At 32.4% G+C, this 26642-nt stretch overlaps 1 protein-coding gene across 4 annotated transcripts in view; it reads right to left on the bottom strand.

Annotated features, from left to right (window-relative positions):
- SECISBP2 (SECIS binding protein 2) overlaps positions 1 to 26642 on the bottom strand; it is a 79045-nt gene that overhangs the window by 31375 nt on the left and 21028 nt on the right. For all 4 annotated transcript variants that reach the window (XM_051998187.1, XM_051998180.1, XM_051998194.1 and 1 more), the window contains exons 7-13: positions 25869 to 26074; positions 18516 to 18635; positions 9989 to 10078; positions 9181 to 9270; positions 7663 to 7795; positions 2429 to 2595; positions 1433 to 1568 (exon numbers count right to left, since the gene is read on the bottom strand). In XM_051998187.1, coding sequence (XP_051854147.1) covers positions 1433 to 1568; positions 2429 to 2595; positions 7663 to 7795; positions 9181 to 9270; positions 9989 to 10078; positions 18516 to 18635; positions 25869 to 26074 — 942 coding nt within the window. The remainder of the gene's footprint in view (positions 1 to 1432; positions 1569 to 2428; positions 2596 to 7662; positions 7796 to 9180; positions 9271 to 9988; positions 10079 to 18515; positions 18636 to 25868; positions 26075 to 26642) is intronic.

The raw sequence follows: 26642 nt of genomic DNA, 5'->3' as shown, positions 1-26642 counted from the left end.
AGATTCTAAATTACAGACAAGGTGCCAATCTGGATCCTGGATGCAATATCCATATCCATGAGATCACAGGGCATTAATCCTACATATAAGCTGCCCTAAGCAGCTCTTCAAGATTATACATTATAGAGCAGATGTTAATCTGCACTGGCAGACAAAATTTTCTCATCTAAAATCAGAAAAATATGAGTTTGAATAATGTTCCAGATATACACTTGCTGTGTGACACAAATGTCATTCTGTAAGCCTTAGTATCTTCAGGTATAAAACAAGGTTGTGCATTTGAAATATACATCTGAAACCCTTAAAACACTATATATATAATTCTCCCCATTATCATCATTTTATAACATCCAAATTATAATTTGTTATAAAATAATACCCAAATAGGAAAAGCACAAATGAAATAACAAGTCTAGTTTCTATCTCTATTAGATGCTTTGAGACAAGGAAAAAATTCTAATATCATGGCAACAAACAAATAAGCAACAAACATTTATTAAGTTCCTACAATATGCCAAGCACTATGATTGAGATTCTAGGGCTACAAAGACAAAAAAACAAAAAAGGAAACAATTCTTGATGTCAAGAAGCTTATATCCAATTGTTAGAGAGAGAAAGAGAGAGAGAGAGTGAGAGTAATATACATTCTCCCTTCCCCCCCAAAAAGGCCACCATTATCAATAAAACTTAAATACAGATTTCTATTTGATCTGAGAAGCAAAAGAGAATCACTGAAGGTTTCCCAAGTAGAAAAGTGACAATCAAAGCTATTTATGAGAAAGTTCACTTTGGTAACTGTGAAGATGATGAATTGGAATAAGAAAAGATCTAATGATGAGAGATTAGGACATAATTTTAATTGTATGAGATCTAATGATGAAAGATCGATTAGGTATCATTTTAATTGTAAAGAGGTGATGAGGACCTAAACCAAGACAATAGCTGTTTAAATAAAGAAGACTATTAAGTCAACCATTAATAAAGTTCTTTTATGGAATACTCAAACATATACAGGAACAAAAACATTCACATCTGAAAATTATCAATTACTAAGCAAAATACACTAAAATAATCAGTTTTCATAAGTAATATAGAATCCAAAATATTTGGGTCTTTAAAAAATGATACTATCTTGAATAGAATGAAGTTCAAATTATACTATTTCTAATTCTTTTTGTGGCATATTTTGGAGTGACATATAAATTTCAACCATTTCTGAGGGTTGTTGTAAGGATAAAATGAGTTAATTATAAAGTGTTTAGCACAATGGCTGGCATACAAACAAAAGCTACATAAATGTTAACTATTTTTATTGTCCATAATAATACCAAGCACAGACTTGTGGATAGGAGCACACTCCTATTTATCATTACTGTTCCTGCTATTTATTTTCAAGATTTAAGAAGTAATCCCAATAAAGAGAAAACAGTACCTGACTGTGTAACTTGATCAGGTGATTGATTGTTGTTATGCACTGAATCTTGCTCAATCCTCTGAGCAAATGCTGGAACTGAAAGCTGTTCTAAAAGATGTTTCTGTTTTCTTTCTTCTCGCTCTTTCAAAATAATCTTTAAAATAAAATTCAACAATAGCTGTGATATAAACAAGCATGAAATAGATTCTCAAAAAGACTAATTTCCATTGGGGAAAAAATAATGGTGCCAATACACAAAGAAACAAAACATGCTTCTGCTGTTCAATTACATAAATCATAACACATTTTATAATGCACACCAGAACCTACTGTTCAAGCCTACTGATGCTTTCTTGTAGTCCTTCAGCTTCATTTTATTTAAGCAAGTCACTAACCACTGATTCAATTTTCTTATTTATAAAATGAGGATGATAATATTTTCCCATGGATGTGATGAGGATAAGGTAAAATAATATTTGTAAAGCATTTTGTAAGCCTGAAAATTTTATATGAATTGTAGTTATTGTTGTTACTCAACAGATAAAAATGAGCCAGCTCTCAATTAAAAAGTAATGTTAGAGAGTATAAGAGATGGGGGATGTAAAACAAAATAAATAACTATAAATGGTATCACAAATCTACAAATTAAGACTAAAAGATGCTAATTTTTTTACTTCTATTTTCTATGCTACCCTCACAGAAAAAAAAGTATATTTAAGGTATAATCACTGGCATGTACATTTTAGTTCAAAATGGTCCTAAGAATTTTCCCCTTAAGTAGGTGAAATAATTTCCCTTAAACATATAATATGTATATTGGGAAGATATTTTGAATTTATGTAATGTATTCTTTTAGAATCCAGTTAATATATTGAGTTATTAAAAGCTGATGTCCTTAAAACTAAATCTTTAACAAATAAAAATGGTAAACAAGAATAAAATTTAAACATCAATTTGTTGGAAGATCTTTCACCAATTTTTAATGTTTTGCATAAAGTAAAATCCATACTATACCTTTTTCAGGGATGTTGGCTTTTTGGCCTTTGGTACTTCCCTTTGCTTGCCTTTCTTTATTAAAGGAGAACTAGAATCCAATGGATTATGAGGAGACATCACTTGATTTAACCGGTGATTTTTCACTGATGTTGCTAATTCTTTGGAAAGTACTGGTACTGCACCAACTGAAAGAAAATTTACATGAAAAAATAGTAAAAATTATTTCAATGGTAATTAGCAGAGACCATGAGACTTTTAAAAAGTTCTAGTATTTACTCAAATAGTTCAAAACACTGTGTGTGTGTGTGTGTGTGTATATATATATATAATGTATTTTTTTTCCTTCATTATGAAATTACCCTTGTGACATTAAATTGTAAGTATAGTTTGATGATTGATCCATTTTACTAAATTACAGAGCCCATAAATTTTCTTTTAAAAAAAAATTTTATTTGGGGCCACTAAGTGGTGCAGTGGATAGAGCACCAGTGCTGAAGTCAGGAGGACCTGAATTCAAATCTGGTCTCAGACTCTTAACACTTCCTAACTGTGAAACCCTGAGCAAGTCACTTAACCCCAATTGCCTCAGCAAAAAAAAAAAAAAAGAAAAGAAAAGAAAAGAAAGAGATGGTGCAGTAGATAGAGTATGAGCCCTGAAATCAGAATGAAAACTTAGGATGAAAACTAAATTCAAAATCAGCCAGACACTTAACATTTACTTAACTAGCTGTGTGACCCTGGACACCTCACTTAACCCCAAATGCCTCACCAAAAATTAAAAATCTCCTTTCCTCAAAGAAAAGAAAAATTCTTTTGAAAATTAATTTATTCACTGTACTACTCAACTCCAGAGAGCAAATTTAAAAATATAAACAAATGCTTGAAAAACAAAGCTCTCAATATATACCAGTATAATCCAGAAATGGGAAAAAACAAGTCTTTATCTGCCATATTGTGCAATTATATGTCACTTTCTTCATTTTAAGTAGACCACCTCTTGTCAGGAGGTGAATGCTTTTTCTCTTCATTCTTTTGGACTACTTATTTATTACAATATTCCTCATCTTGAATCAATTCTGCATTCCTGGTATAACTCTGACCTTGTCATACATTGTAATCTTTCAGATATTTGTTGTAACCTCCTTACAAATATTTTATTTAAAATTTTTGCATCAATTTGGAACTATGCTCAAAAAGTTATCAAACTGTGCATATCCTTTGATCCAGCAGTGTTTCTACTGGGCTTATATCCCAAAGAGATACTAAAGAAGGGAAAGGGACCTATATGTGCCAAAATGTTTGTGGCAGCCCTGTTTGTAGTGGCTAGAAGCTGGAAAATGAATGGATGCCCATCAATTGGAGAATGGCTGGGTAAACTGTGGTATATGAACGTTATGGAATATTATTGTTCTGTAAGAAATGACCAGCGGGATGAATACAGAGAGGACTGGCGAGATTTACATGAACTGATGCTAAGTGAAATGAGCAGAACCAGGAGATCATTATATACCTCAACAACGATACTGTTTGAGGATGTATTCTGATGGAAGTGGATCTCTTCGATAAAGAGAGCTAACTCAGTTTCAATTGATCAAGGATGGACAGAAGCAGTTACACCCAAAGAAAGAACACTGGGAAATGAATATAAACTGCTTGCATTTTTGTTTTTCTTCCCGGGTTATTTATACTTTCTGAAACCAATTCTTCCTGTGCAACAAGAGAACTGTTTGGTTCTGCACACATATACTGTACCTAGGATATAATGTGACCTGTTTAACATGTAAAGGACTGCTTGCCATATGGGGGAGGGGAAAAATTGGAACAGAAGTGAGTGCAAGGGATAATGCTATAAAAAATTACCCTGGCATGGGTTCTGTCAATAAAAAGTTATTAAAATAAATAAATAAAAATAAAAATTTTGCATCAATGTTCATAAAGAAATTGATCTGTAATTTTCTTTTTCTGAATTCTCTCTCCATACTTTAGGTATTGAGACCATATTTGCAAAATATTTGGAAAAGTGTCTTCTAGTCTTATTGCAAACAGTTTATCTAACATTCTAGTTATTTGTACTTTGGTTGACATAATTAATTTATAAATCCATCTTAGGTCTATGGTGTTTTTCCTTTGGGATCTCCTTTTTTTGGATTATTCGGTTTCTTTTTCAGATATTGGATTGCTTAATAGTCTATTTCATCTTTTATCAATTTAAGCATTTTAAAATATTATTTTCCTCAGTTATTAGTTTTGTTAGCATTTAATTGGGGAAAAGTCTCCAATAATTCCTCTTTCACTTTTTTTAAAATGAGTAAGATTTTTGACTCGTTCAAAACAAAATTCTGGTCAAAACTGCTTTAGTTACATTCCACAAGTTTTATACTTTATCTCATTATTGTAATTTTCTTTGATGAAATTTCCTATTTTTTCCTTTTCTTTTGTTTTGTTGCTAAGATAATTGGGGTTAAGTGACTTGCCTAAGGTCACACAGCTAGGAAGTATTTCTATAATTTGCTCTTTGACCCAGCTGTTCTTTAGAGTAATTTATTTAGTCTCCAATTATTTTTAAATTCTTTATTTTGTTAAATCTTTTCAGTCATGATCATCTTCTCATGACCCCATTTGGGGTTTTCTTAGCAAAGACAATGGAGTAGTTTGTTATTTTACAGATGAAGAAACTGAGGCAAACAATAGGTTAAATGCTTGCCTACTAAGCTTAGCTAGTAAATGTCTGAAGCTGGATTTGAACTCAAGTCTTCCTGACTCCTGGTCCAGTGCTCTATTTACTATGCTACCTCACTACTCCAACAACAAAAATATATCTATCATCTTTAATTTTTCTAAAATTCTACTAATGTCCTTAACTTCTTTTTTGTTAATCTTTTGACTCAATGGTTATATCTGAAAAGGGGATATTCAAGCCCTCTGGTTCTCTACTTATAGTATTATTACTCCTTCCAATTCAATTAAGTTTTTCTTTAAGTATTTAGATACTATATTTTTAGGTGCATGTATATTACTATTTTTAAGTATAATACAATTTCTTTGATTATCTTTTTTTATCTTAGAAATATTGTGGTTTTAAGTGAAACATGATTGCTAGCTCTTGTCTTTTAGTTTAGCCAAACTGATTTTGTTCTAGTCATTCATATGGAGAATCTTTTTGTTTCAAGTGTTATCTTCTGATTCTTTACTGATCTATTCTATCTTTTCTGCCTTTATAAGCAAGTTCATCCCTTCCACATTTATGATTGTTAATTATTTTCTCTCCACCCTTTTCTCTTACACTTTTTTCCTTTTCTTTAGTCCCTGCTCTCTCTTTTCAAAAAAGGGTGTAGAACATGAGTATGCTCAGTTTATTAATGTGCTCATTAATGATCTATGCAAATCGTTTTCATTCATTTCCTTACCCTTCTCATGCAGACCTGAACCACAAGTTCTTAACTTTTCATAAAAGATACAAAATTACTAGCTAATAGCTAAAACTTATCTATCACTTTATATTCAGATACTATGCTAAGTGTGTTACAATTGTTATGACATTTGAGCTTCATAATAACCCTGTGAGATAGGAATTATTATTAATTCTATTTTTACAGATGAGAAAACTGCAACAAAGAGAGGTTAAGTGACTTGCCCAGGATCACACAGATAGACGGTTCTGAGGTTGGATCTTCCTGATTCCAGGCCTGAGATTCAATCCACTATGCTATTTAAATGCTGGAGGATGTAAAGGCCATTTCTGATATGGAAGCTTGTGTACAGGCTTGTTCCTAATCAACTGCAGCTGAACAGAACTGAAGAAAACCACAAAACTATCTTCTCTGGGACTACCACAAATGTTACATAATTTCAATAGAGCCCTCAGTGTAGTAAGGCAATCCCTCAGTACCTTCTTAATTCACTACTGCATTTATCACAACAGCTATTCCAAATATTCTGAAACCTCCCATTTCACACATTATTCCCCTCCTCAGCTGAAGACCTTGCCTCATAATTCACCTAAAAATATTAGACCACTAAGGAAGAATTCACTCTTCTGCCTTGCTTATTTCACATTTCAAGGATGCCTTCCCTGATTAGCTCGCCTTGAATTCTAACATGAATTCTCCTTGACAAGACAAACCACTGTACAGATATCCTTGATCCCATTTTATCCTTCTTCTCCAAAAGATCATTCCCACTTTTTCACTTTTATTCAATCTCTCCCTCGGTATTAGTTGTTTCCTTGTAGCTTACAAAGAACCACCATGTCTTCCCCATTCTCAAAAAACTCACCTGATCTATCTTTCATCCTTTACACCTTTCTTCTTAATTAAACCCTGGGAAAGCTATATACAATCAGCACTTACTCTTCGAAGCCCTTTGCAATTTGGCTTCTGACCTTATTAGTCAAGTGAAACATCTTTCTTCTCTTTAAAATTACTCTTAATTGTCAAATATAAGAGCCTTTTCTCAATCCATGCTTAAAAAATCATATTCATTTCCGATAATAATCATCTTCTCCTGGATGCTCTCTTCTCTCTCAATTTTTATGACATGGCTCTTTCCCAGTTCTCCTCCTCCTCTATCTAATAACTTTTTCTCAGTCTTCTTTGTTGGATGATGTTTTGACTCAGGTCAAATATGCTATCATGGTTATTCTTTATGGCAACCTGGGATCTTTTTTCCTGCTAAACTACTTCACTTGATAATGCCATCAGCTTCCATGGGTTGATCTAACGTTTCCATATATACCTTTTTGGATCTATTTATCCAACCCTAATGTGACCTCCAGTCTACTTTCAACTGCTTTTTTAACATCTGCAATTGTATAGGCATCTCAAATTCCAACATGTCCAAAATATAATTTATTATGCTTCTCCTAAAAGTTCTCTCTCTTATCTCATAAGAGAAACTTGCATAATTGCTATATTTTTAGCTTCACCATTTATGAACTTGGTTGGCTAAGTTAATTATTTTAAGCTTCAATATACTGATCTCTAAAAGGGAATACATAACTTATAGACAGAATCAGTAGGAAGATGCAATGAGATAATCTACATGAAGTCCAATTTATCATGGGGTTTTCATGGCTTTTAATTCCTTTCCACATAATAAAATCAAGTACTTAATGATTTCTTGAAAATCTATTATTCAAATAACTTTCACATAAGCAAAACTATCCACAGAAATTAACATTAAATAGTTTTCAATCTTTTCTTTCTGAAGCAAACAGATAATGAAAGGAAAGGAAGGTAACTGACTTATCTTACCAGAAACTACAACAGGTTTAGAAGACTGTTTTGAATTCTGTGAATGCTGCTTTTTTTCCAATGCAGCAAGCATTCCTCCCAAATCCAACTTCACTGGAATTTGACTCTTCTTCCCAAACTTTTTTGTAGCAATCTAAAATAATGTAAAAATGGGATGTTTTCTTTATGCATACACGCATATACATGAGTATATATGTATACATACTTATCAAGTAAAATATATTCAGACATGTCTCTACAAAAAGTTTTAATAACTAAAACATTTAAAGTATTATTTAGAGCCACTTATGCAACCTACTAACCAAAACTTGTTATTTATAATCACATAATGATTGAATGTTAAAATACAGAAAATCCAACCCACTATTTCTGCAGATGAAGAAACTGATGCACAGAGAGGTTAAAATGACAGAAAATAACACAGCATTTGTGGGCAGTTAGGAAATTCAGTTCTCTATCTCCTCAGCTCTAATTCCAATTCACCAACTGATTACCAAATATTTCAAACTGGCCATTTCAATTTCAAACTCAACATATCTAAAAAAGAACTCATTTTCTTATTCTTCAAGTCTTTTAGGTGCTAAATCAGATCATCATCCTTGACTCTTTATTCTTTTATCTTACATAGGCAATTAGTTGTCAAATTTTGCCCTTTCTACATCTTTAACCTTTCTTTAATCCAATCCCTTCCCTCAGGCCCAGATAGCCTGTATTCAGGCCCTCATTATCTGTCACCTAACTGATTAAAACAGCCTCTTCATCAATACCTGATTTCAAGTCTTTTCCTACTCCAATCCATCCTCAACACAGCTGCAAAAATGATTCTCCTCAAGATAAAAAGATAAGATAAACAGAACTTTTCTCATATGGCACTTCACCTCCTGTCCTCAAGCTTTTGCAAAGATCATTCTCCATGCTGGAAATGTATCTCCTCCTCTTTATTCCCAGGAGAATCTCACACTTCTTTTAAAGTTCAATTCAACTCTATCTTTTACATGAAATCATTCATGATTTCTCCCTTTCCCAACTATTTGGGACTCCCCTCCAACTACTTTATATTTATTTATATTTTCTATTTATTCTGTACATAGGTATATACATATTGACTCCTCCAATAGAATGTAAGATCCTTAAAGAGAAGAGATTGCTTTATTTTTTAATCTCTGTATACTCCTACTATACTATATGCCTAGAATATTTTACGGTCTAGTAGATAATAAGTGTAGGCTGACTGAATGACATGGCTGCAAAATGACAGCCAAAAATTTTATTTTCAACAAATTCTATCAAAATGCAAAGTTCTCTGGAATTCTACATTGTATATGACATAAATGTGAGTGAGGAATTCTATCCCAAGAAGCAGATTAATAAAGAAATACTATAAAGACATATGTAAAGATAAATGCATGTACTCAATTAAAATGTAAACTCAAATTTAAAAAAATTCACTGGAAGTTTAAACTTCATTGCAGAAAACTAATTAACCCATTGAAGAGATTTGGTTGTTGTTAAATTTACCTCTGGTTGCTGTTTAGAGTGAAATTTGGATGACTGCAGTCCATTTCTTCTGTCAGAAGTCAGTGTGCGGCTAACAACTTCTTCAGAATCCTAGGCAAAACCAATTATCTCTTTAGTTTGCAAAAATCTATTTGCTATTTGCTTTAATGGCTCTGTAAGCTAGTAAAACTTATCTTAAAATTCCAACAGTTCTTGAAATGTGAGGTATTATATACAATTTATTGATGTCTTTAGTCATTATATTCATGAACAGGGAGAGGAAGGAAAGCAAAGGTAAAGAACCCACTCTACCTACATCTTTCATCTGATTTCTCTCCTTTGACAGAAAAAAATTAGGCAAAAAAAATCTAAGACAGGGACTGAATCTAACAAAATGAATACATTTCACCTCTGCAACAAAGAGAGAGGTATATTTCATCTGTTCTCTAAGATCACCACTGACTTTTCAATTATTTAGTTTGGCTTCAGGTTGATGGTTCTTTCATTTACAATGCACAGCAGACTTTTTATATTAAAATTTCCTAGAAAACTTTCTCTTTTCAGTTGGGCTCAGTTAATTGATAAGAAAAATTTAAAAATGCACAAAATGCTTTTAATTTAAAAAACAAGATAAAATTTATTTAACAAAAGAATTTGATCTTTCAACACATTGTTACTATCATTATGAAACAAATGAGGGGGAAAAATTTTGTTTTAGGAGAGAAGGTCCAAGAGTAAAATTTCTAAACTGTGCTACTAAAGTATTTAGTTAAACCACAAAAAGAAGTATAGCAGCAGGAATTATGTTTTATCTCTTTTAAAATCTTACCTCTGGTTGTTGTTTAGAAAAACATTTTGGTGGCTCCACTTTGTTTTTTTTTTCAGAAGCAACTGTCAGATTAGGAAACTCTTCAATATCCTAAATAAATCACAAACTATTTTATCTATTTATGAAAAACTTATAAAAATATAATATACATATTCAGAAAAAAATTTCTTTATCATGTTTTCTTTTTTCAATCAACTAACAATAGTTCTCAGTGTTTTTTTCCTAAGACTAAAAAGGGGATTTCTTCCAAATCTACAATGCTGTACAATAAAGAAAGAAACCACGCAAAGCAATAAAATATGCTTTTAATGTTAATTTTAGAAGGCAAAATTACAAGCAATTTCACTAAAGTATAAGAAAATTCTTATCAGTAAGTACTGATATGATGGCTGAGAGTTTTTATGCTTAGAAAGAAGCACATTCAAAAATAATTCTTAAAACTATATTTACTTGTATCATATAAACCATGGTCCAAATCTAAATTTAAGCATGCTAAAACTAGAGATGAATTTATAAAATAATATAGTTGCCTATGAAAAAAAGAAAATTCCCTCAAGTCTTTGCTCAACTCAAGTGATCTATTATCCATCATGGGGATATTATCAATGGCAGATCATTAAATCAATATTCTAATTCGAACTTTATGGCTTACTGAATCTACAATAGATTTCCTATCACTTAGTATTTGCATTTGATATATCTGAGAGCATGTTCCTTTTTCTTACTCACTTAATCTCTATGATTTAGAACCTCATTATGAAGTTTTTTCCACTAAAAAAGCCTTTCCTTGTAACTTATTTGCATTTGACTTAACCCTTGTCCTTCTCCCAAATCCTTACTGTTCTTTTATCTTCTTTCAAAGTACCTTCTAGAAGTATGTATGTATGTGTATATATATAAAATCAAATTTTCCTTCCTTCTCCATCTCTAATTTTCACACACCATCAATCTTATATTGTCTAAAACTGGCTTTCTTCTGAAAATACTATTTCCCTTGCTTCTTATCCAATGTCAGCTATTTCACTTTCTGTGACACCCAAGAGTAGGAAGATGAGTTTGCATCCTTATCAATTTCTAAACTCTCCCTCAGATATCAAAACAAATAACTTCTTCCTTTGAAGCTCATACCAGATTATTTCACCTTGTTTATATAATCATTGATAGTTAATTCTGCTAATAAGTTAATATTCTAACAGAGTCACTGATAAGAAGAAAGTTTCCATATCTATCAAAATATTTCTAGCAGCATTTTTTGCAATGGCAAAAAATTGGAGGCAAAATAGATAATAACTTGGGAATGGTTAGACAAATTGTAGTATAGGAATATAATGGGAAAATGTTATGAATATGGAAAAACGCAAAGTTCCACCTTTAAGACATAGAGGAAAGTAAAAAGAATCAAGGAAACAAAATACATAAAGACTACAATAATATAAATGGAAAGAAGCATACATATTACACATATTATCAGATTTTTTTTTGACGTGTTACTTAATCTGATTTCGTCCTCTTTTTCTGATTTTGCCTTAAAAATACTATTTGTTAGATGGGATGGCTGAAGGGGAAAGAGGATACTATGGTGATATAAAGAAAAAAAAAATCAATAAAAACTTAATTTCAAAAAATCTTTCCACTACTATACTGCTACAATTTAGATCAAAATGAACCAACACTGTGATCACTCATCAATGAATGTGGCACCTAGTGCTCCATCTTTCTTTAATCATACTGTCGACACACTAATTCAAACTTTTATCACCTCATGTAGGCTTTTTAAAAAAACCTTTTCACTAGTCTAGCTTCCCTCAGTCTTTTTATTTCTTCTATCTTCCATACAACTGTAAAAATAAACTAAGGAATGAAAACCAAAGACAAATATGTCAAACCACTGATAAAAACTTTCACTGGCTTGCTATTGCCTCATTGATCACTTAATTGTCAACTACAATGGCATTTTTCTCATTTTTTGGTTTTTCTGCCTTCTGAAGCATCTGACCCTGTAGATCATCTATCCTAGATAATCTCTCTGTATTTTTGTGATACTGCATTCTCTTAGTTCCCTTCTTGGTCAGAATATTTCTTTTCTTTCTCTGTGGAGCCTTCAAGGACTTTTAAGTGCTTTTTGGCCATTTAAATGATTTAGGCAGCCTTCCATAAATATGACTTGCTAAAATATGGCAGGAATTAAATAATACTTCAAAAGTTGTAGTTACTTTAATTTCTCACTCTCTACTAATCCTGGGGGTTTTGATGGCTGCAATAAACCAGTTAAATTCCTAACTTCAGCCAATAAACATGGGCAGTTGTTGGTAGAAAACAGGGACTCCTCAAGGTTTCCCCCCTAAAAAATGTATGGTAACTTGTGGGGTGGGGAGGGAAGGCACTACAGGCTCAACAAAGTAGACTGAAGCATAATTTTTTTCATTCTTCTTATTTTTTTTTTTTGCAACATGGATAATAAGGAAATATATTTTGCATAATTTCACATGTGTAATACTACATTTCTTGCCTTCTAGAATGTAGGGGCAAAATAAGAGAATTTGAATCACAAAAAAAGTTAAAAATAAATTATTTTAATCAAGCCATTCTCCAATTGATAAATGGTCAAAGGATATGAACAGACAATTTTCAGAGGATGAAATTGAAACTATTACCACTCATATGAAAGAGTGTTCCAAATCATTATTGATCAGAGAAATGCAAATTAAGACAACTCTGAGATACCACTACACACCTGTCAGATTGGCTAAGATGACAGGAAAAAATAATGATGAATGTTGGAGGGGATGCGGGAAAATTGGGACACTAATGCATTGTTGGTGGAGTTGTGAACGAATCCAACCATTCTGGAGAGCAATCTGGAATTATGCCCCAAAAATTATCAAATTGTGCATACCCTTTGATCCAGCAGTGTTTCTATTGGGCTTATATCCCAAAGAAATACTAAAGAAGGGAAAGGGACCTGTATGTGTCAAAATGTTTGTAGCAGCCCTATTTGTAGTGGCTAGAAACTGGAAAATGAATGGATGCCCATCATTTGGAGAATGGCTGGGTAAATTGTGGTATATGAATGTTATGGAATATTATTGTTCTGTAAGAAATGACCAGCAGGATGAATACAGAGAGGACTGGCGAGACTCACATGAACTGATGCTAAGTGAAATGAGCAGAACCAGGAGATCATTATACACTTCGACAACGATATTGTATGAGGACATATTTTGATGGAAGTGGATTTCTTTGACAAAGAGACCTAACTGAGTTTCAATTGATAAATGACGGACAAAAGCAACTACACCCAAAGAAAGAACACTGGGAAACGAATGTGAACTATCTGCATTTTTGTTTTTCTTCCCGGGTTATTTATACCTTCTGAATCCAATTCTCCCTATGCAACAAGAGAACTGTTCGGTTCTGCAAACATATATTGTATCTAGGATATACTGCAACATAACCAACATATAAAGGACTGCTTGCCATCTAGGGGAGGGGGTAGAGGGAGGGAGGGGAAAAAAACTGGAACAGAAACGAGTGCAAAGGATAATGTTGTAAAAAAAAAAAAAATTACCCTGGCATGGATTCTGTCAATATAAAGTAATTATTAAATAAAAATTAAAAAATAAATAAATAAAATAAATTATTTTAAATGGAGAAGAGGGGAGGAGAGGACCAGTCCCTGCTCTTAAGGAGCTATAATCAAAAGAAACTTTTTTTTTTTGGGGGGGGGAGGGGGTAATGCAATTTGAGGTTAAATGACTTGCCCAAGGTCACATAGCTATTACATGTTAAGTGTCTGAAGCTGGATTTGAACGCAGGTCTTTCAGGCTTCAGGGTCAGTGCTATCCATTGTACCATCTAGCTGTCCCAGCAGCTATAATCTTAATAAGGAAAACAAGTATATACAAAAAAGCTATATACAAGATAAACAGTAAATAACAGAGGGATAGTACTAGAATTAAGAAGGGTTAGTGAAGGTGTCCTGGAGGTAGAAGTAAGAAAGGAGAGCTTTCTAGATATACAAGACAGGCAGAGAAAATGCTCAGAACTGAGAGATGGAGAATCTTGTTTGTACAATAGCCAGGATATCAGTGTTACTGGATCAAAGAGTACATACAGTAGGGGAGGCAAGGTATAAAAAAAACTAGAAAGTTAGATAGATGAAGATTTTATATTTATTCTGACACAGAAGGTTACTGCCACTCCCAGTGATTAATAAATGACATGATTAAATAGGTAATATTCTCCAATGTGACCCTATGGAAAATATTCTGGTCTATGATCTAACCATTCTGTTTTTATCTAGGTTGTGGGGACAAAGCAGTGGTTGCATATAAAATCATTAGCTCTATGAAATCTATTTTCAGGCATCAATGGTCCTTTAAAGAAGAGTATAATACTAGCTGTCACCATCACCTATACCTGTGACTATGCCTACAGGAGCTGCCAGACAATACATGATGGGCATTTCCTATCTATAGGCTTCTGACGCAAAAAGCTTTCCCTAGCTTGCTGTACTACTACTTAAATGCCAAATTCTGATTGCCTGCCTTGCTCTATTAAAAACAGAAAGAATCTTGACAGAAGCCATTGAATTCTGCAGATTCCCTTTATGCCCCAGAGGACAACCCCCTCCAAACCTTCAAAGGCTAAAGCATGGCAGAAGGGATACCTGGAAGGGGCAGGCTGCACCTGGACTAGAGGGCCTCTACCCAGGAGCTGCTCATTTCTCTTCCTCTATTGTCAGAATAGAAGTTCAGGAAGCAGAATTTCCCAAAATGCAAAAATAGCTGAAGGAGCTAGGGGTACCAGCATGTGGTCTGATCAGACAAATGAAACAAAAGCAACTTTAAGACAAAAGAGCTTTTGTCCTCTAAGTCTTTAATGGACTTACTAAAGACTTGAGAATTTGATCATCCACACATTTCCAGGCTCCTAAGACTTTCCTTCCACTATAGGTTTATAGAGCCTAGTTCAAAAGTCCCAGAAAGTAGAAGGAAAGTAAAAGAGTTTATTTTTCCCCCCACAGGTGGCTTAGGAAAGAAGTTCACTGAAACTAATGCAAAGTTTTCCTCTGAAAATTTCCCAGAGACATCCAACAAATGACACAACACCATCACCTGTCAGAATAGGATGCCCATATATCCTGGAGCTATAGAGTCTCCAAAACTATAGTGTCCCACTATAGCCTCTGCCCTTTCTCTTACATTTCTATCCTTTTTTATATTAGATATTAAAACTAACTTCCACTATACCACCATCCTTCAATTACTTTCTGCTTGAGGTAGGAGGGCAAGAGTGAGATTGTGTGGTTTGTGAGAATAGACATGCAAGTATACTCTGCAATCTTCATGCTGCTTCTGGATCAGTAACATAGGAAAGGTCAGCAGGTACTTAGCTTTCCATAATAAAAGAACACAACCCATCAGTAACATCACCACAGAAATCAAAGACAGGAAAAGTGATTTTCCTTTTTTCATGGCAAGAAACATTTATTAAGCCCTATGTATGAGGTACTGTCCTAAATGCTAGGGATACAAATATAAGCAAAAAATAAAACAGCCTTCAAGAAAATTACGTTTTAATGGGAAAAAACAATATACAAAAGGGAGATGGGGGAAAGGAGTATGAGAAGAGAGAAGAAAAGGAACCCCACAAAAGGGCATGTAGTGTTAATGTCTAGAAAGTCAGAAAAGGAAATTTGACTAGCTAGATCTCTCCCCAAAATGAGGGCAAAGGAAAGAAATCACCAATGCGAGAAGAGGATCAGGATGCTAGAAGAATGTTCCAGGGTGAGAAGGCCACAGAGGAAGGTAGATATTCCAGAGAGAAACGGTAAGATGGCTAATATTATTTCAGTGTGGACTCTTAACACCTCTGTGTCTTGCTCTAACAGGTGATTAAGATGATGGTGTCATTTGTTGGGTGTGTCTGGGAAGTTTCCACAGGAAAGCTCTGCATTAGTTTCAATGAACTTCTTTCCTAAACCAACCATGGGGTTTGAAAAATAAACCTTTTTCCTTCCCTCTACTTTCAGGGACTTTTGAACTATGCCCTATAACTTGAAGAGGGAAGGGATTAACTTTAGAGTTGGATGGAAGTAGAGTCTTAAGAGTCTAGAAATGTGTGAATGATCAAATTTTCATGTCTTTAGTATTTATTTATCTGACTCCTTATGAAAGTAAGCCCTTGAATTTACATGCTTGTGATGACAGATCAGAAGTTTTATTTCATAGCATACAGTAAGATAATTTGTAGGGTCAGTCTCCCTGACCAGTAAACAGTCTTCCTACCTCATTGAAGGAAGAAATCCACATTTCTTGAATTATTCTATCAAAATAAACTCACAATACCAGAGTCTGAATACTGTCAACTATCAAGGTGTCCCTTCTACTCAGCCCTACCGCACCTACAGCAGTGACAAGGTTCAGGTTTTTCTCTCCCTCTTTTCCCTAAAATCTGTTCCTTCTTAATTGGGATAAGAAGCTTAAAAAAGCCCATCAGATTTTCCGAATTTCAACGTGCTCAAATCCACCCAGGATCCCCAGTGAGTTTCTTTGGCTGTCCCTTATTATATTTCTCTATAGTAAATCTGGCTTTTACTTCCTTTGCTTCCCTCACTACAAATCTTAGAATGCTGAATCTAACCAAAAGTATTAAGACACTGCATTATGATTCCCAAAGCCAAAAGCATTGCTCTCCTCACTGATTCCTAAAGCACTTCTGCTGGATCTCTATTGCTCAAATCTAATCATTCTTGTATCACTTATGTATATATCCAGCTGTATCTGTCAGGCAAAGCAAACTCCCTCATCCATTTTTAATTTTTCTATCTCTAGCACCTAACATATTATACTGCAACAAGCACTTTACATATTTGCTTAACTGAGCAGTGACTAGAAAATTTTTTTTAATATTTTAAATCATTATTAATAAAGTCCTTTTTAGTTAGCAAATTGTATTCCTTGGAAAGGGAGTTGTAAATCATAATTGTCCAAATTATTGTAAAAATTTCTAAAATCCCATTACATGCTTAGTATGAACAGAATTAGCATCTTTCCTTAAAATATTATCCAAATAAGAGATTCTCTAACGTTTGCAAGACTAATGCAGGCTTGACAAGCTATGAGTCTAACTCCTAGGAAGCAGCTATGAAAAACAAATGGAGGAAGGCATCAAAAAAGACGAGGTAACCTATTTAAGATAGCATTAAAAAAAAAGAAGCCAAATGGGGAAAATGTAAAGCAGAATAGAAAATACAAATCCTCACAGTCTGAGACATTAAAAACCGACATAGTAAATTCCCATGTTTTTTGTCCCACAAACTCTCTTCAATAACAAAAAAATGTGTTGTATATATAATTTTGGATTTATTCCTTAAGTGTTTAAAATAACCATAATTTCTGTCCTCCAAAGTTCCAAGTTAAAATTTGTATTACAAAGTTATAATTATAAAATTGTATTTTGCTTATAATTATGAAATATAAAATTTTAAAATAATTACAAATATTTATGTGGATCATTCTCTAAGAATTTAAAGAAATAAGTAAAACCTCATATGCTTACCATTATTAGCAAGACTTCATCTAAAACACACTTTACAAAAACTGTAGTATAAAATATTTTTGTAACACAATTAGGTAATTGTTTATTGCTTAAGGCACCATTAAAGAATTTTAACATGATTCCACTGGACCATATTCACAAACCTGTTCCACTACATAAGAATCACTGATCTAGGCTAAGTCACTCAGATCTATGGATTCAGGTTTGGGGTGAGAATACAAGGAATTGTAAAACGATAAAATGCAATTTTAAAAAATTCTACTAGTTACAAAAGGTAAACAGGATACAATTCCTAAACTTAAAAACATATTAGTTCAGATAAAAGGGCCACAACACTCCACTTCTATTCACTATGGTAACAACAGGCAAGCTAGGTCAGAAAGTGCATTCCTGTAAGAATAGTAAGAATTAAACTAAATACTCCCACAACCACTTTCCATAGGCTGGGTGTCTTAAGCCTCAGGAGACAAAGACATTAAACAACTTCTACTAACCTTAAAAACAGCAGCCAAAACTATATTAAACAACGGCTCCAATTATCAAAAGGTTCACTGAACAAAGTCTTTTCCTGAATTCAGTTATAGATGACCTATGACAATAGAACTTGATGCCAAATTCTTCTTTTTAATGATTCTATAGTTGGCTTTCTATTTCAAGTAAACTGGAAAGTCTGAGTAAGTATCTTCATAGCAAAAAAACACCCCTGTATTTTGTAAGAATAAATCAAGGAGATATACAGTACCTGAAAAAGGCTGCAACTAAGTAAAAGATTAAATGCTAACATAAGTAGTTATGTCGAAAGAAAAAAATACACTGATAATTCTATTTACTTTAAGACTAGAAAATTACAGAAAAACAACAACTTCAATGAAAAAATAAATATAAATCTAGGTTTCTATGAACACAAATATTTAACACACCACAGAAACTTAATAATAAAAAAAAATAATAAAAACAAATATACTTCAATCCTTGGTGGTTCCTGGACCATAAGAGTTTCATAATTTGCTTTAGGCTTCTTTTTCTTTTTCTTGTTTTTTTTCATTTCTTCCTGGTCAATTTCACATACATTGTTGGTTTTCGTCTATGAAAAACAAAATAAGTGAGGGAAAAATACTGCTTTTTAGAAAACTCAGTGGAGGATAACAATAGATTAAATTTCTCTCAATACAGAACACTTTAATACAGTAAAATGTGGGCTTATAATTGCTAGGTGACAAAATGTTAAGGAAATGTTAAGTTCAGGGTCCCCTGAACTTGTCTTTTTTAGTTTGCCATGTTCCAAAAACAATGGACCTAGAATATGTAGGAGGCCCTGAATGCGCCAAGGCTTTAGCCCCTTCTTGAGCTGGCATAATTTGTTGTTTGCACTCCTAGTTGGACTCCCTATGTGTCCTTGGGAGTCAAGACAAGCACCAGCTCTGTTCCAGATTGATAAACTCTATAGTTAGGACCCTTGTAGATAAGCAGATCATCGTATCTTTATAAAAATAGCATTTCACAAAAGAAAGATGCTTTAGCCATCTTTAATTATTCATGATTTCTCCTCTTCTATTACTCCTATTTATATAGAGATTTTTGCTTTTCCTCTATTGAAATTTCATAAATATGCAAGCTTCTGTTTGAATTGTGAATTCACTGCATTTACTTAGGGCTCCACATGCCCAGTCATTTCTCTTGTAATAAGCCCTGTTATTCATTTAAGTTTCATCAAGTTGTGACTGCCTGTTGAGAAAAGTCACTAAACAATCCTTTCTAGATAGAATACCCTTCATTTGTTTTGATTCCACAAGTAGAAAAGTGTAATTTATGCCAAGAGCAAAATAATTTTGAAAACTGATATATATATGGACTGTTAACATTCTGGATTTGAGAGGTCTCTTAATTGCATACAGAACATGGGATAAAATACTATACACCAGATTGTGCACTAAATGAATATTAATTAACCAATTACACAATGAACCCATAGGCCTCATAAAAATAGGCCCTTTCTTCCTTGGACTTTGGGCAAATCCACATTTGACAGTTAAACATTTTCTCAGGTTTTAAACTGACAATAAAACATTTCAAAAGTATACCTAACAAATCTGTCATAAGTGTGTGTGTGTGTACATACCATCTTTACTAGGAAGAATTATGTTGGAGGTAGGGGTTAAAAAAAAAATCAATTAACAAGCATTTATTAAGCCCATAATATATGACAAACACTACTTATGTAAGAATACAATATAAGTACAAAGAAAGTATATATAAGTATATAGAAATATACATATGCATATAAGTACATTATTTATATATACTACATACCTATATACAAGTTCAGAAAAAGAATAAAATATATAAGTATATGTACACACGAGTCTATGTATACAGAAGTATATACACAAGGATATATAAATATAAATAAAGAATAAAATAATTGCCATTGAAAAGGAACTTACATTCTATAGACACATACATACATATACTATAAAGCAAATAATTAAAAAGTGTTTAAATACAAAAAAAGTTTAAAAAGAAGGGCACTAGAAGTTGAGGGAATCAGGCATCAGAAAGTTCTATGTAGAACAAAGTGCTTGAGCTGTATCTCAAAGGAAGGACAGAAACTGATGAAGCAGAAATAAAAAACAAAAATTACCTTCAATGTATATGGAACAATTAGTGGAAAAGTAAGAAAAAGGGAAAGTCAATGTTGTGAGAAACAAAGAAAAGGAGATCTGGTCTATACTGTTTGATGTAGATCCGAGCAAAATTCTAGTCTAAACCATAAAAGAGATGATTAATAAACATTTTTAAAAGAAAACAATGATTTCTTTTTGATTTAGAACAGGTCAAGCCAGGTTATGCTCATCTTTTTTGACATAATTACCAATTGATCAGACGTGTTTTAATAAAAATCAATATTATCTCCCTGTTTATCAGCTTGCCTGATGTTTAAATTCAGGATATCAATGAGTATTAATTGACACAAATGTTAAAATTAATTACCTGAAATATTAAGGAAACAGAGGACAAAGCTATTGAGCCAGCTATGATTAAAATTTTCAAAGCTAGCACCTGCATATCAAACCAAGTCATCTGACTCCTCAGGTGTACAGACAAAGAATGATTTACAGAGCTGATTTTCAAAACAAAAAAAAGAAATTTAAAAAATGACAAACTCGTTTTGAACATAATTCAATTGGGCAATACAGACTACCTTACTAAAGAGTTTCTCGTAGGCTTTCTTAAATCCTATCTGAAAAGTTCTTGCCTTTCAGATGGTGCTTTTTGTAACTAGAAAGGATACTAGTTCCTCTTTGAGAAACTTTGTAATCAGGAGTTAGCAGTCACCCTCCATCTTTCTTCAAAGATTCCATTATCTAACTTAGACTTTAGCTCAAGAAAAAAAAAAGACTAACTAACTTATTCCCAGCAGCCATAAAGGGAAACTCAAGACTCTGGGTAACCCCTCTTTCTGCTAGAAACTGGAAATGGGAAAATAGTCTTTAAAAAAGCCAAAGTTTTATAGTACTACAATAACTTTTTCCTCTCAAGTATTTGCTACTAAATGATACAGGCTTATCAATCTATCTATAATTCAATAAATCTACAGAAACTTGGATTTAAAAGACTAATCTATATTAGTATGTCTTAGTTTAGGGCTAGCTTTTCCAGAAAAAGTTAAATCCTATAATCAAACAAAAAATAAATCAATAGTAATCTATTTCCTTTTCACAAGAGAATTATTTCAATTGACAAAAAGTCATTTTAAGGACAGCTTTTAAAGATGTATTTTTCTCTACTCAACCAAAGTGCTTCTTAAAACCCACAAATATTAACTATTCCTGAATTTTATCTTCTTTATAACTATTAACTGGAGCAACTAGGTAATGCAGTGAATAAAGCACTGGCATTAGAGTCAGGAAGGTCCCTCTTATTCCTGAGTTCAATTCTGCACTTAGACACTTACTAGCTGCTTTGTGACTCTGGCCAAATCTTTTAACCCTGTTTGCATTGGTTTCCTCATATATAAAATGAGCTAGAAAAGGAAATGGCAAGCCTCTTCAGTATCTTTGCCAAAAAAAATCCCATTAGGGAGAAAACAAAATTTCAAAAGCACTTAGGCACTGGTTCTCCACATATCAAAGAGGAAAATATGTTGAAAATTAAGGTGACAAATTGTATTTAAGACTAAAAAATATGAAAAAAATCAATAAAAATCAGAATATTGAAAATCCATTAAATAAAATTTGTTCTTAGTTTTTGATTAAAAATTAGATCAAATAATATGAGTAATTTTCAAAAGCAAGAAGAAAATTATCAAAGATCATATCAAGTATGATATCAAAATATCAAGTATCAAACATTGCCACAAATAACTAAAAATAAGGGGGAAAAACATTTAAAACAACCAAAAGATTTCACTTCAGAATTGGCAAATTGTCAAAGATGAAAAAATATGTAAAAAGTTAATGCTGGAGAAAATGCATGGGGAATACAAAAATAGTTGGAGATTACAATGATTCCTTTCAGAAGCAGAGAAATCTAACAAAAAGATAAACAAGAACAAAAAATCCAAGTAGAATCTTAGAATAATTAGGTAAGATAAAACAATGAAAATTAATTACCTGATCAATCAATAAGCATTTATTAAATGCCTTATATGTGCCAAGTACTGTGCGAAGCACTAGGGATACAAATACAGTAAAAAAAAAAAAAAAAAAAAAAAAAAAAAAAAAAAAAAATCCTTGTCCTTAATTAGCTATCTACTGGGACAGATAATGTGTAAACAAGTATAAACAGAGCACACTACATATGGGTTAAAAAGAAAATAATTATTGAAGGGAAAGCACTTGAATCAAGAGGGGCTAGAAAAGTCCTTCTGTACAGGACAGAATTTTAGCTGAGACTTAGAGGGAACCAGTGAAGTCATTAGGTAGAGTTCAGGAGGGAAGAGCATTCCATTCATGGGAAACAGGGAGAGAAAATACCAGGAGCCAAGAGACAGGTAGGAGACCTGTGTCACTGGATCAAAATATATATGGTGGGAGGAAAAGTATAAAAAGACTGGAAAGGTAGGAAAGGGTTGGATTATAAATGAATTTTAAATGCTAGAACTTTTTTTTTGTTAACTTAGAGATAACAGGAAGCCAATGACATAGCTAAACTACACTTAAAAAAAATCATTTTGTTGGCTAAATGAAGGAGTTTTTCAATGAAAGGAGAAATTTCAAAAGAAACTTGAAGCAGGCAGATCAATCAGCAGGTTGTTGCAATAGTCTAGAAATGAATATAGTTATAAAGGCCTGAGCCAAAGTGGTGGTAGTATCAGAAGAGAGAAGGGAGCATATATTCAGAGATGTAGAGGTAAAATTGACTGATGTTGGGAACAGCTTGAATGAAGTGGAGGGCAGGGATGCAGGAATGACAGGAGTGATAGGGATGAGAGAGAATGAGAAGATAGTAACTCCTAGGAAATGAAATTAATATACATTATTCTCAGCTATGCAAAGATCTTTCCACAATCTGACCATGTGGTAGGCCTTAAAAACTTATAAAAATGCAAAAAAAGCTCAAGACTATACAATAAAAATTATAAACAATAAATGTTAAAGAAAAGATTAGGACAAATTAAGTTTAAATAACTTAATTTGAGGAATTGATGTATCACAGAATAAATAACACAAAGAATAGAAAGATTCATCAAAGAAAATCAAAAGATAACAAAAAACTTTGAGGATTCAGTAAAAGCAGTCCTTAAGGGAAAGTTTATATCTCAATACTTTCATCAACAAGATGAAAAGAAAGAACACAGTAACTAACCTGATTTGCAATTAAACTAAACCAAAAAAAAAATAAAAATTAAACACTAAACAAAAATTCTGAAAAGGAGAGAAAAAAATTGGAATCCCCCCCAAAATTAGTAGCTTCTTATTAACATTAACAAAAGATAAACCTTTGCTAATTTGATTAAACCATTGCAAAACTGATTTAAAGAGAGTAAACTAAATTGCCAATATCAAAAATGGAAAAAAAAAAAAAAGAAAACCCAAAACACAACAAATGAAGACAAAATTTTAAAAAATTATTAAACACTATTTTTATCCAAATATATGCCAACAAAACTAATAATTTAAATGAAATGCATTAATAATGACAAAAATACAAAATACTTATATTAACAGAATAAGAGATTTTAAATCCAATTTACGATAAAGAAACTGAATAAGTAATTAATGAACTTCTAAAAAAGAAAAATCCAGTAGCAAATGACTTTACAAGTGAATTAAATAAAATATTCAAAAAATAATTTATTCCAATATTACATAAATAGGTTGTAAAAACAGGAAAAGAAGGAATTCTACCAAGTTCCTTTTATGAGACAATGGTTCTAAAACTTAAATAAAGGCGTAATAAAGCAAGAAAAAAAGAAAACTGTATACCAATATTTCTAATAAGTTACCAATGGAAAATAATGAATTAAATGTTAGCAAAAAAGGTCATAGGTACATGTTAAGAAGAGTATGCACTACCCAACTCAGTTCCAATTGATCAATGATGGACAGAACCAGCTACACCCAGAGAAGGAATGCTGAGAAATGAATGTGGACTACTTGCAGTTTTGTTTTTCTTCCCAGGTCATTTTTATCTTCTGAATCCAATTTTTTCTTGTGCAATAAGAGAATTGTACGGATATACACGCATATATTGTATCTAAGATATACTTTAACATGTTTAACATGTATGAGACTGCCTGCCATCTAAGGGAGGGGTGAAGTGAGGAAGGAAAAAGTTGGAATAGAAGTGAGTGCAAGGGACAATGTTGCAAAAAATTATCCATGCATATGTCCTGTCAATAAAAAGCTATTAAAAAAATTTTTTTTTAAAAATACATGAAGCAAAAAAAAAGGAAGAAGAGTATATATTATGACTGGGTTGGATTTAATAGAAAGACTGCAGAGTTCTTTCAATATTAGTGAAACTATAAATATAAACATATATGTTATATATATGGAAACACATAAACATATAAATACAAATATGCTTTTATCCTGAGGTACAGAAAAATAGGAAAAAACATAACTATGAAAAAAAATTAGGAAGTATTTTTTAAAACAGATCTTTCCTAAATATGATAAATCCTCACAGCTACCATTATATTTAATGGAGAAATGCTAGTGGATTTTCCAATAAGATGATTATGGATAAAACTGACTACTATTATCACTATGCTATAATTTGATAAAGCTATAGAAAAGATAGAAAATATTGAATAAAATGAAAAACAACAAATTAAACATGCATAATGGCAAAAAGGAAATCATTTTGCAAATCTTACTCAGAGAACCTTATTTATTTAACTGAAATAATAACTTCTATAAAATAGAAGGATACAAATGTTTTAAAACACACAAAAAATAGAAACTTTTCTGTACATTAAGATGTCTTGGGATAATTATAAGTCTGATAGGTCCTTGATTTCTGTGCCTTTAGGTGAACAGGAAGCCACATCAAGACAAGCTGAGGACTCCATCAATAACAGCTCTGCTTGAACCTTAGTCTCCTAGGCCAACCAAATCCTAGGGACAGCTTTCTTTTCTTTTAAGGAAAAAACTAGGTTTCACCACCTATAGTGGTAGGACAGGGAACCTCGGTGGAAACTGATTCTATCCCTTTGGTACTTGTTACATAGAAGAATTTTGGGGTTTTTTGGAGAGACAAATTTATAGAGATGTCTTCTGGGACGGTCATTTGATCTAACCATAAAAATGCCAATTAGACATTCAGTAATGCTATTTCCACAATCCATCAGAAAACCTCTAGGTCTCAAATACTTTTGAGTTCTAGGAAAAACATAACTGCAAAGCTAGATCTTAAATTGATTAAAGAATACCAACATGAGTGAAGCCTCTAGAATAATTTGATTTAACAAGGCTCTGAGCCAAAACGTGGAAAAGAATGATAGATTAAGTTTTTTTAAAATTCATTCTTTGTTATTGATGGTATTACTCTCATTCATATAAAGTTGCCATTTCACAAAGTTATGTCTAACTGAAATTCTTTTAATTTTCCAAAGTACATCACAGCAAATATTTTCTGCAATAAAAGAAAAAATATAATAATGCAGGGTTTAAGGCACTTTCCTTAAAAACTTATTATGTTCTATTAGTTTTTAAATGTTAGTAGTTACTTTACGGATTATATTTAGATCTAAAGTATCTACATGTTAAGCAACATCGTGTGTGTGTGTAAAAGCAGTTATTCAAAAAGATTCATTAAGGGATGCTTATGGACAAAACCAATAAAGAGAGAATCAGAATATTTTGCATACCTTTTTATGATTCCGAGCTATTTGCTTTTCTTTGTTGTAAGCATTGGTAGTTAGAACTTCAGGTGAAGAGAATGATGCAGTAACTTTTTTAGGGGTTACTGATGAACCATTTTTCTTTGTGTTTATCAGTGTAGTAACATTTTTAAGGGCTGGTGCTTCAGTGGTTGTTGGCCGAACAACATAACCCATTGGTGTCCAAGAGAGTTCTGCTCAAAAACAATTGTAATTACTGAAAAATTTCAAACAATATATTTTTTAAAATGCTCTAGTTGATTAGCCAAATGGAAAAACAGTACAAAAATTTATTGAAAAACTCCTTGAAAATTAGAATTGGTCAAATGGAAAAGGAGGTACAAAAGCTCACTAAAGAAAATAATTCCTTAAAAATTAGAATTGAACAAATGGAAGATAGTAATTTTTTGAGAAATCAAGAAGGAACAAACAAAACCAAAGAATGAAAAAAAATAGGAGGCAATGTGAACTATCTCATTGGAAAAACAAGTGACTTGAAAAAAACAGATCCAGGAAAGATAATTTAAAAAATAATGGAACTACCTGAAAGCCAGCCATGATGCATAAAAGGCCTAGACATCCTTTTTCAAGAAATTATCATAGAAAACTGCCCTCATATTCTAGAACCAGAGGATAAAACTGAAAGAATCCACTTATTGCCTCCCAAAACAAATCCCAAAATGAAAACACCCAGGAATATTATAACCAAATTTCAGAGCTCCCAGGTCAAGGAGAAAATCTTGTAAGGAACCAGAGAGAAAT

This window comes from Antechinus flavipes, chromosome 1 (genome assembly GCF_016432865.1).
Source record: "Antechinus flavipes isolate AdamAnt ecotype Samford, QLD, Australia chromosome 1, AdamAnt_v2, whole genome shotgun sequence".
Classification (NCBI taxonomy): Eukaryota; Metazoa; Chordata; class Mammalia; order Dasyuromorphia; family Dasyuridae; genus Antechinus; species Antechinus flavipes.
Note: the sequence above shows the minus strand (reverse complement) of the source record. Positions and strands in the feature narration are given on the sequence as shown.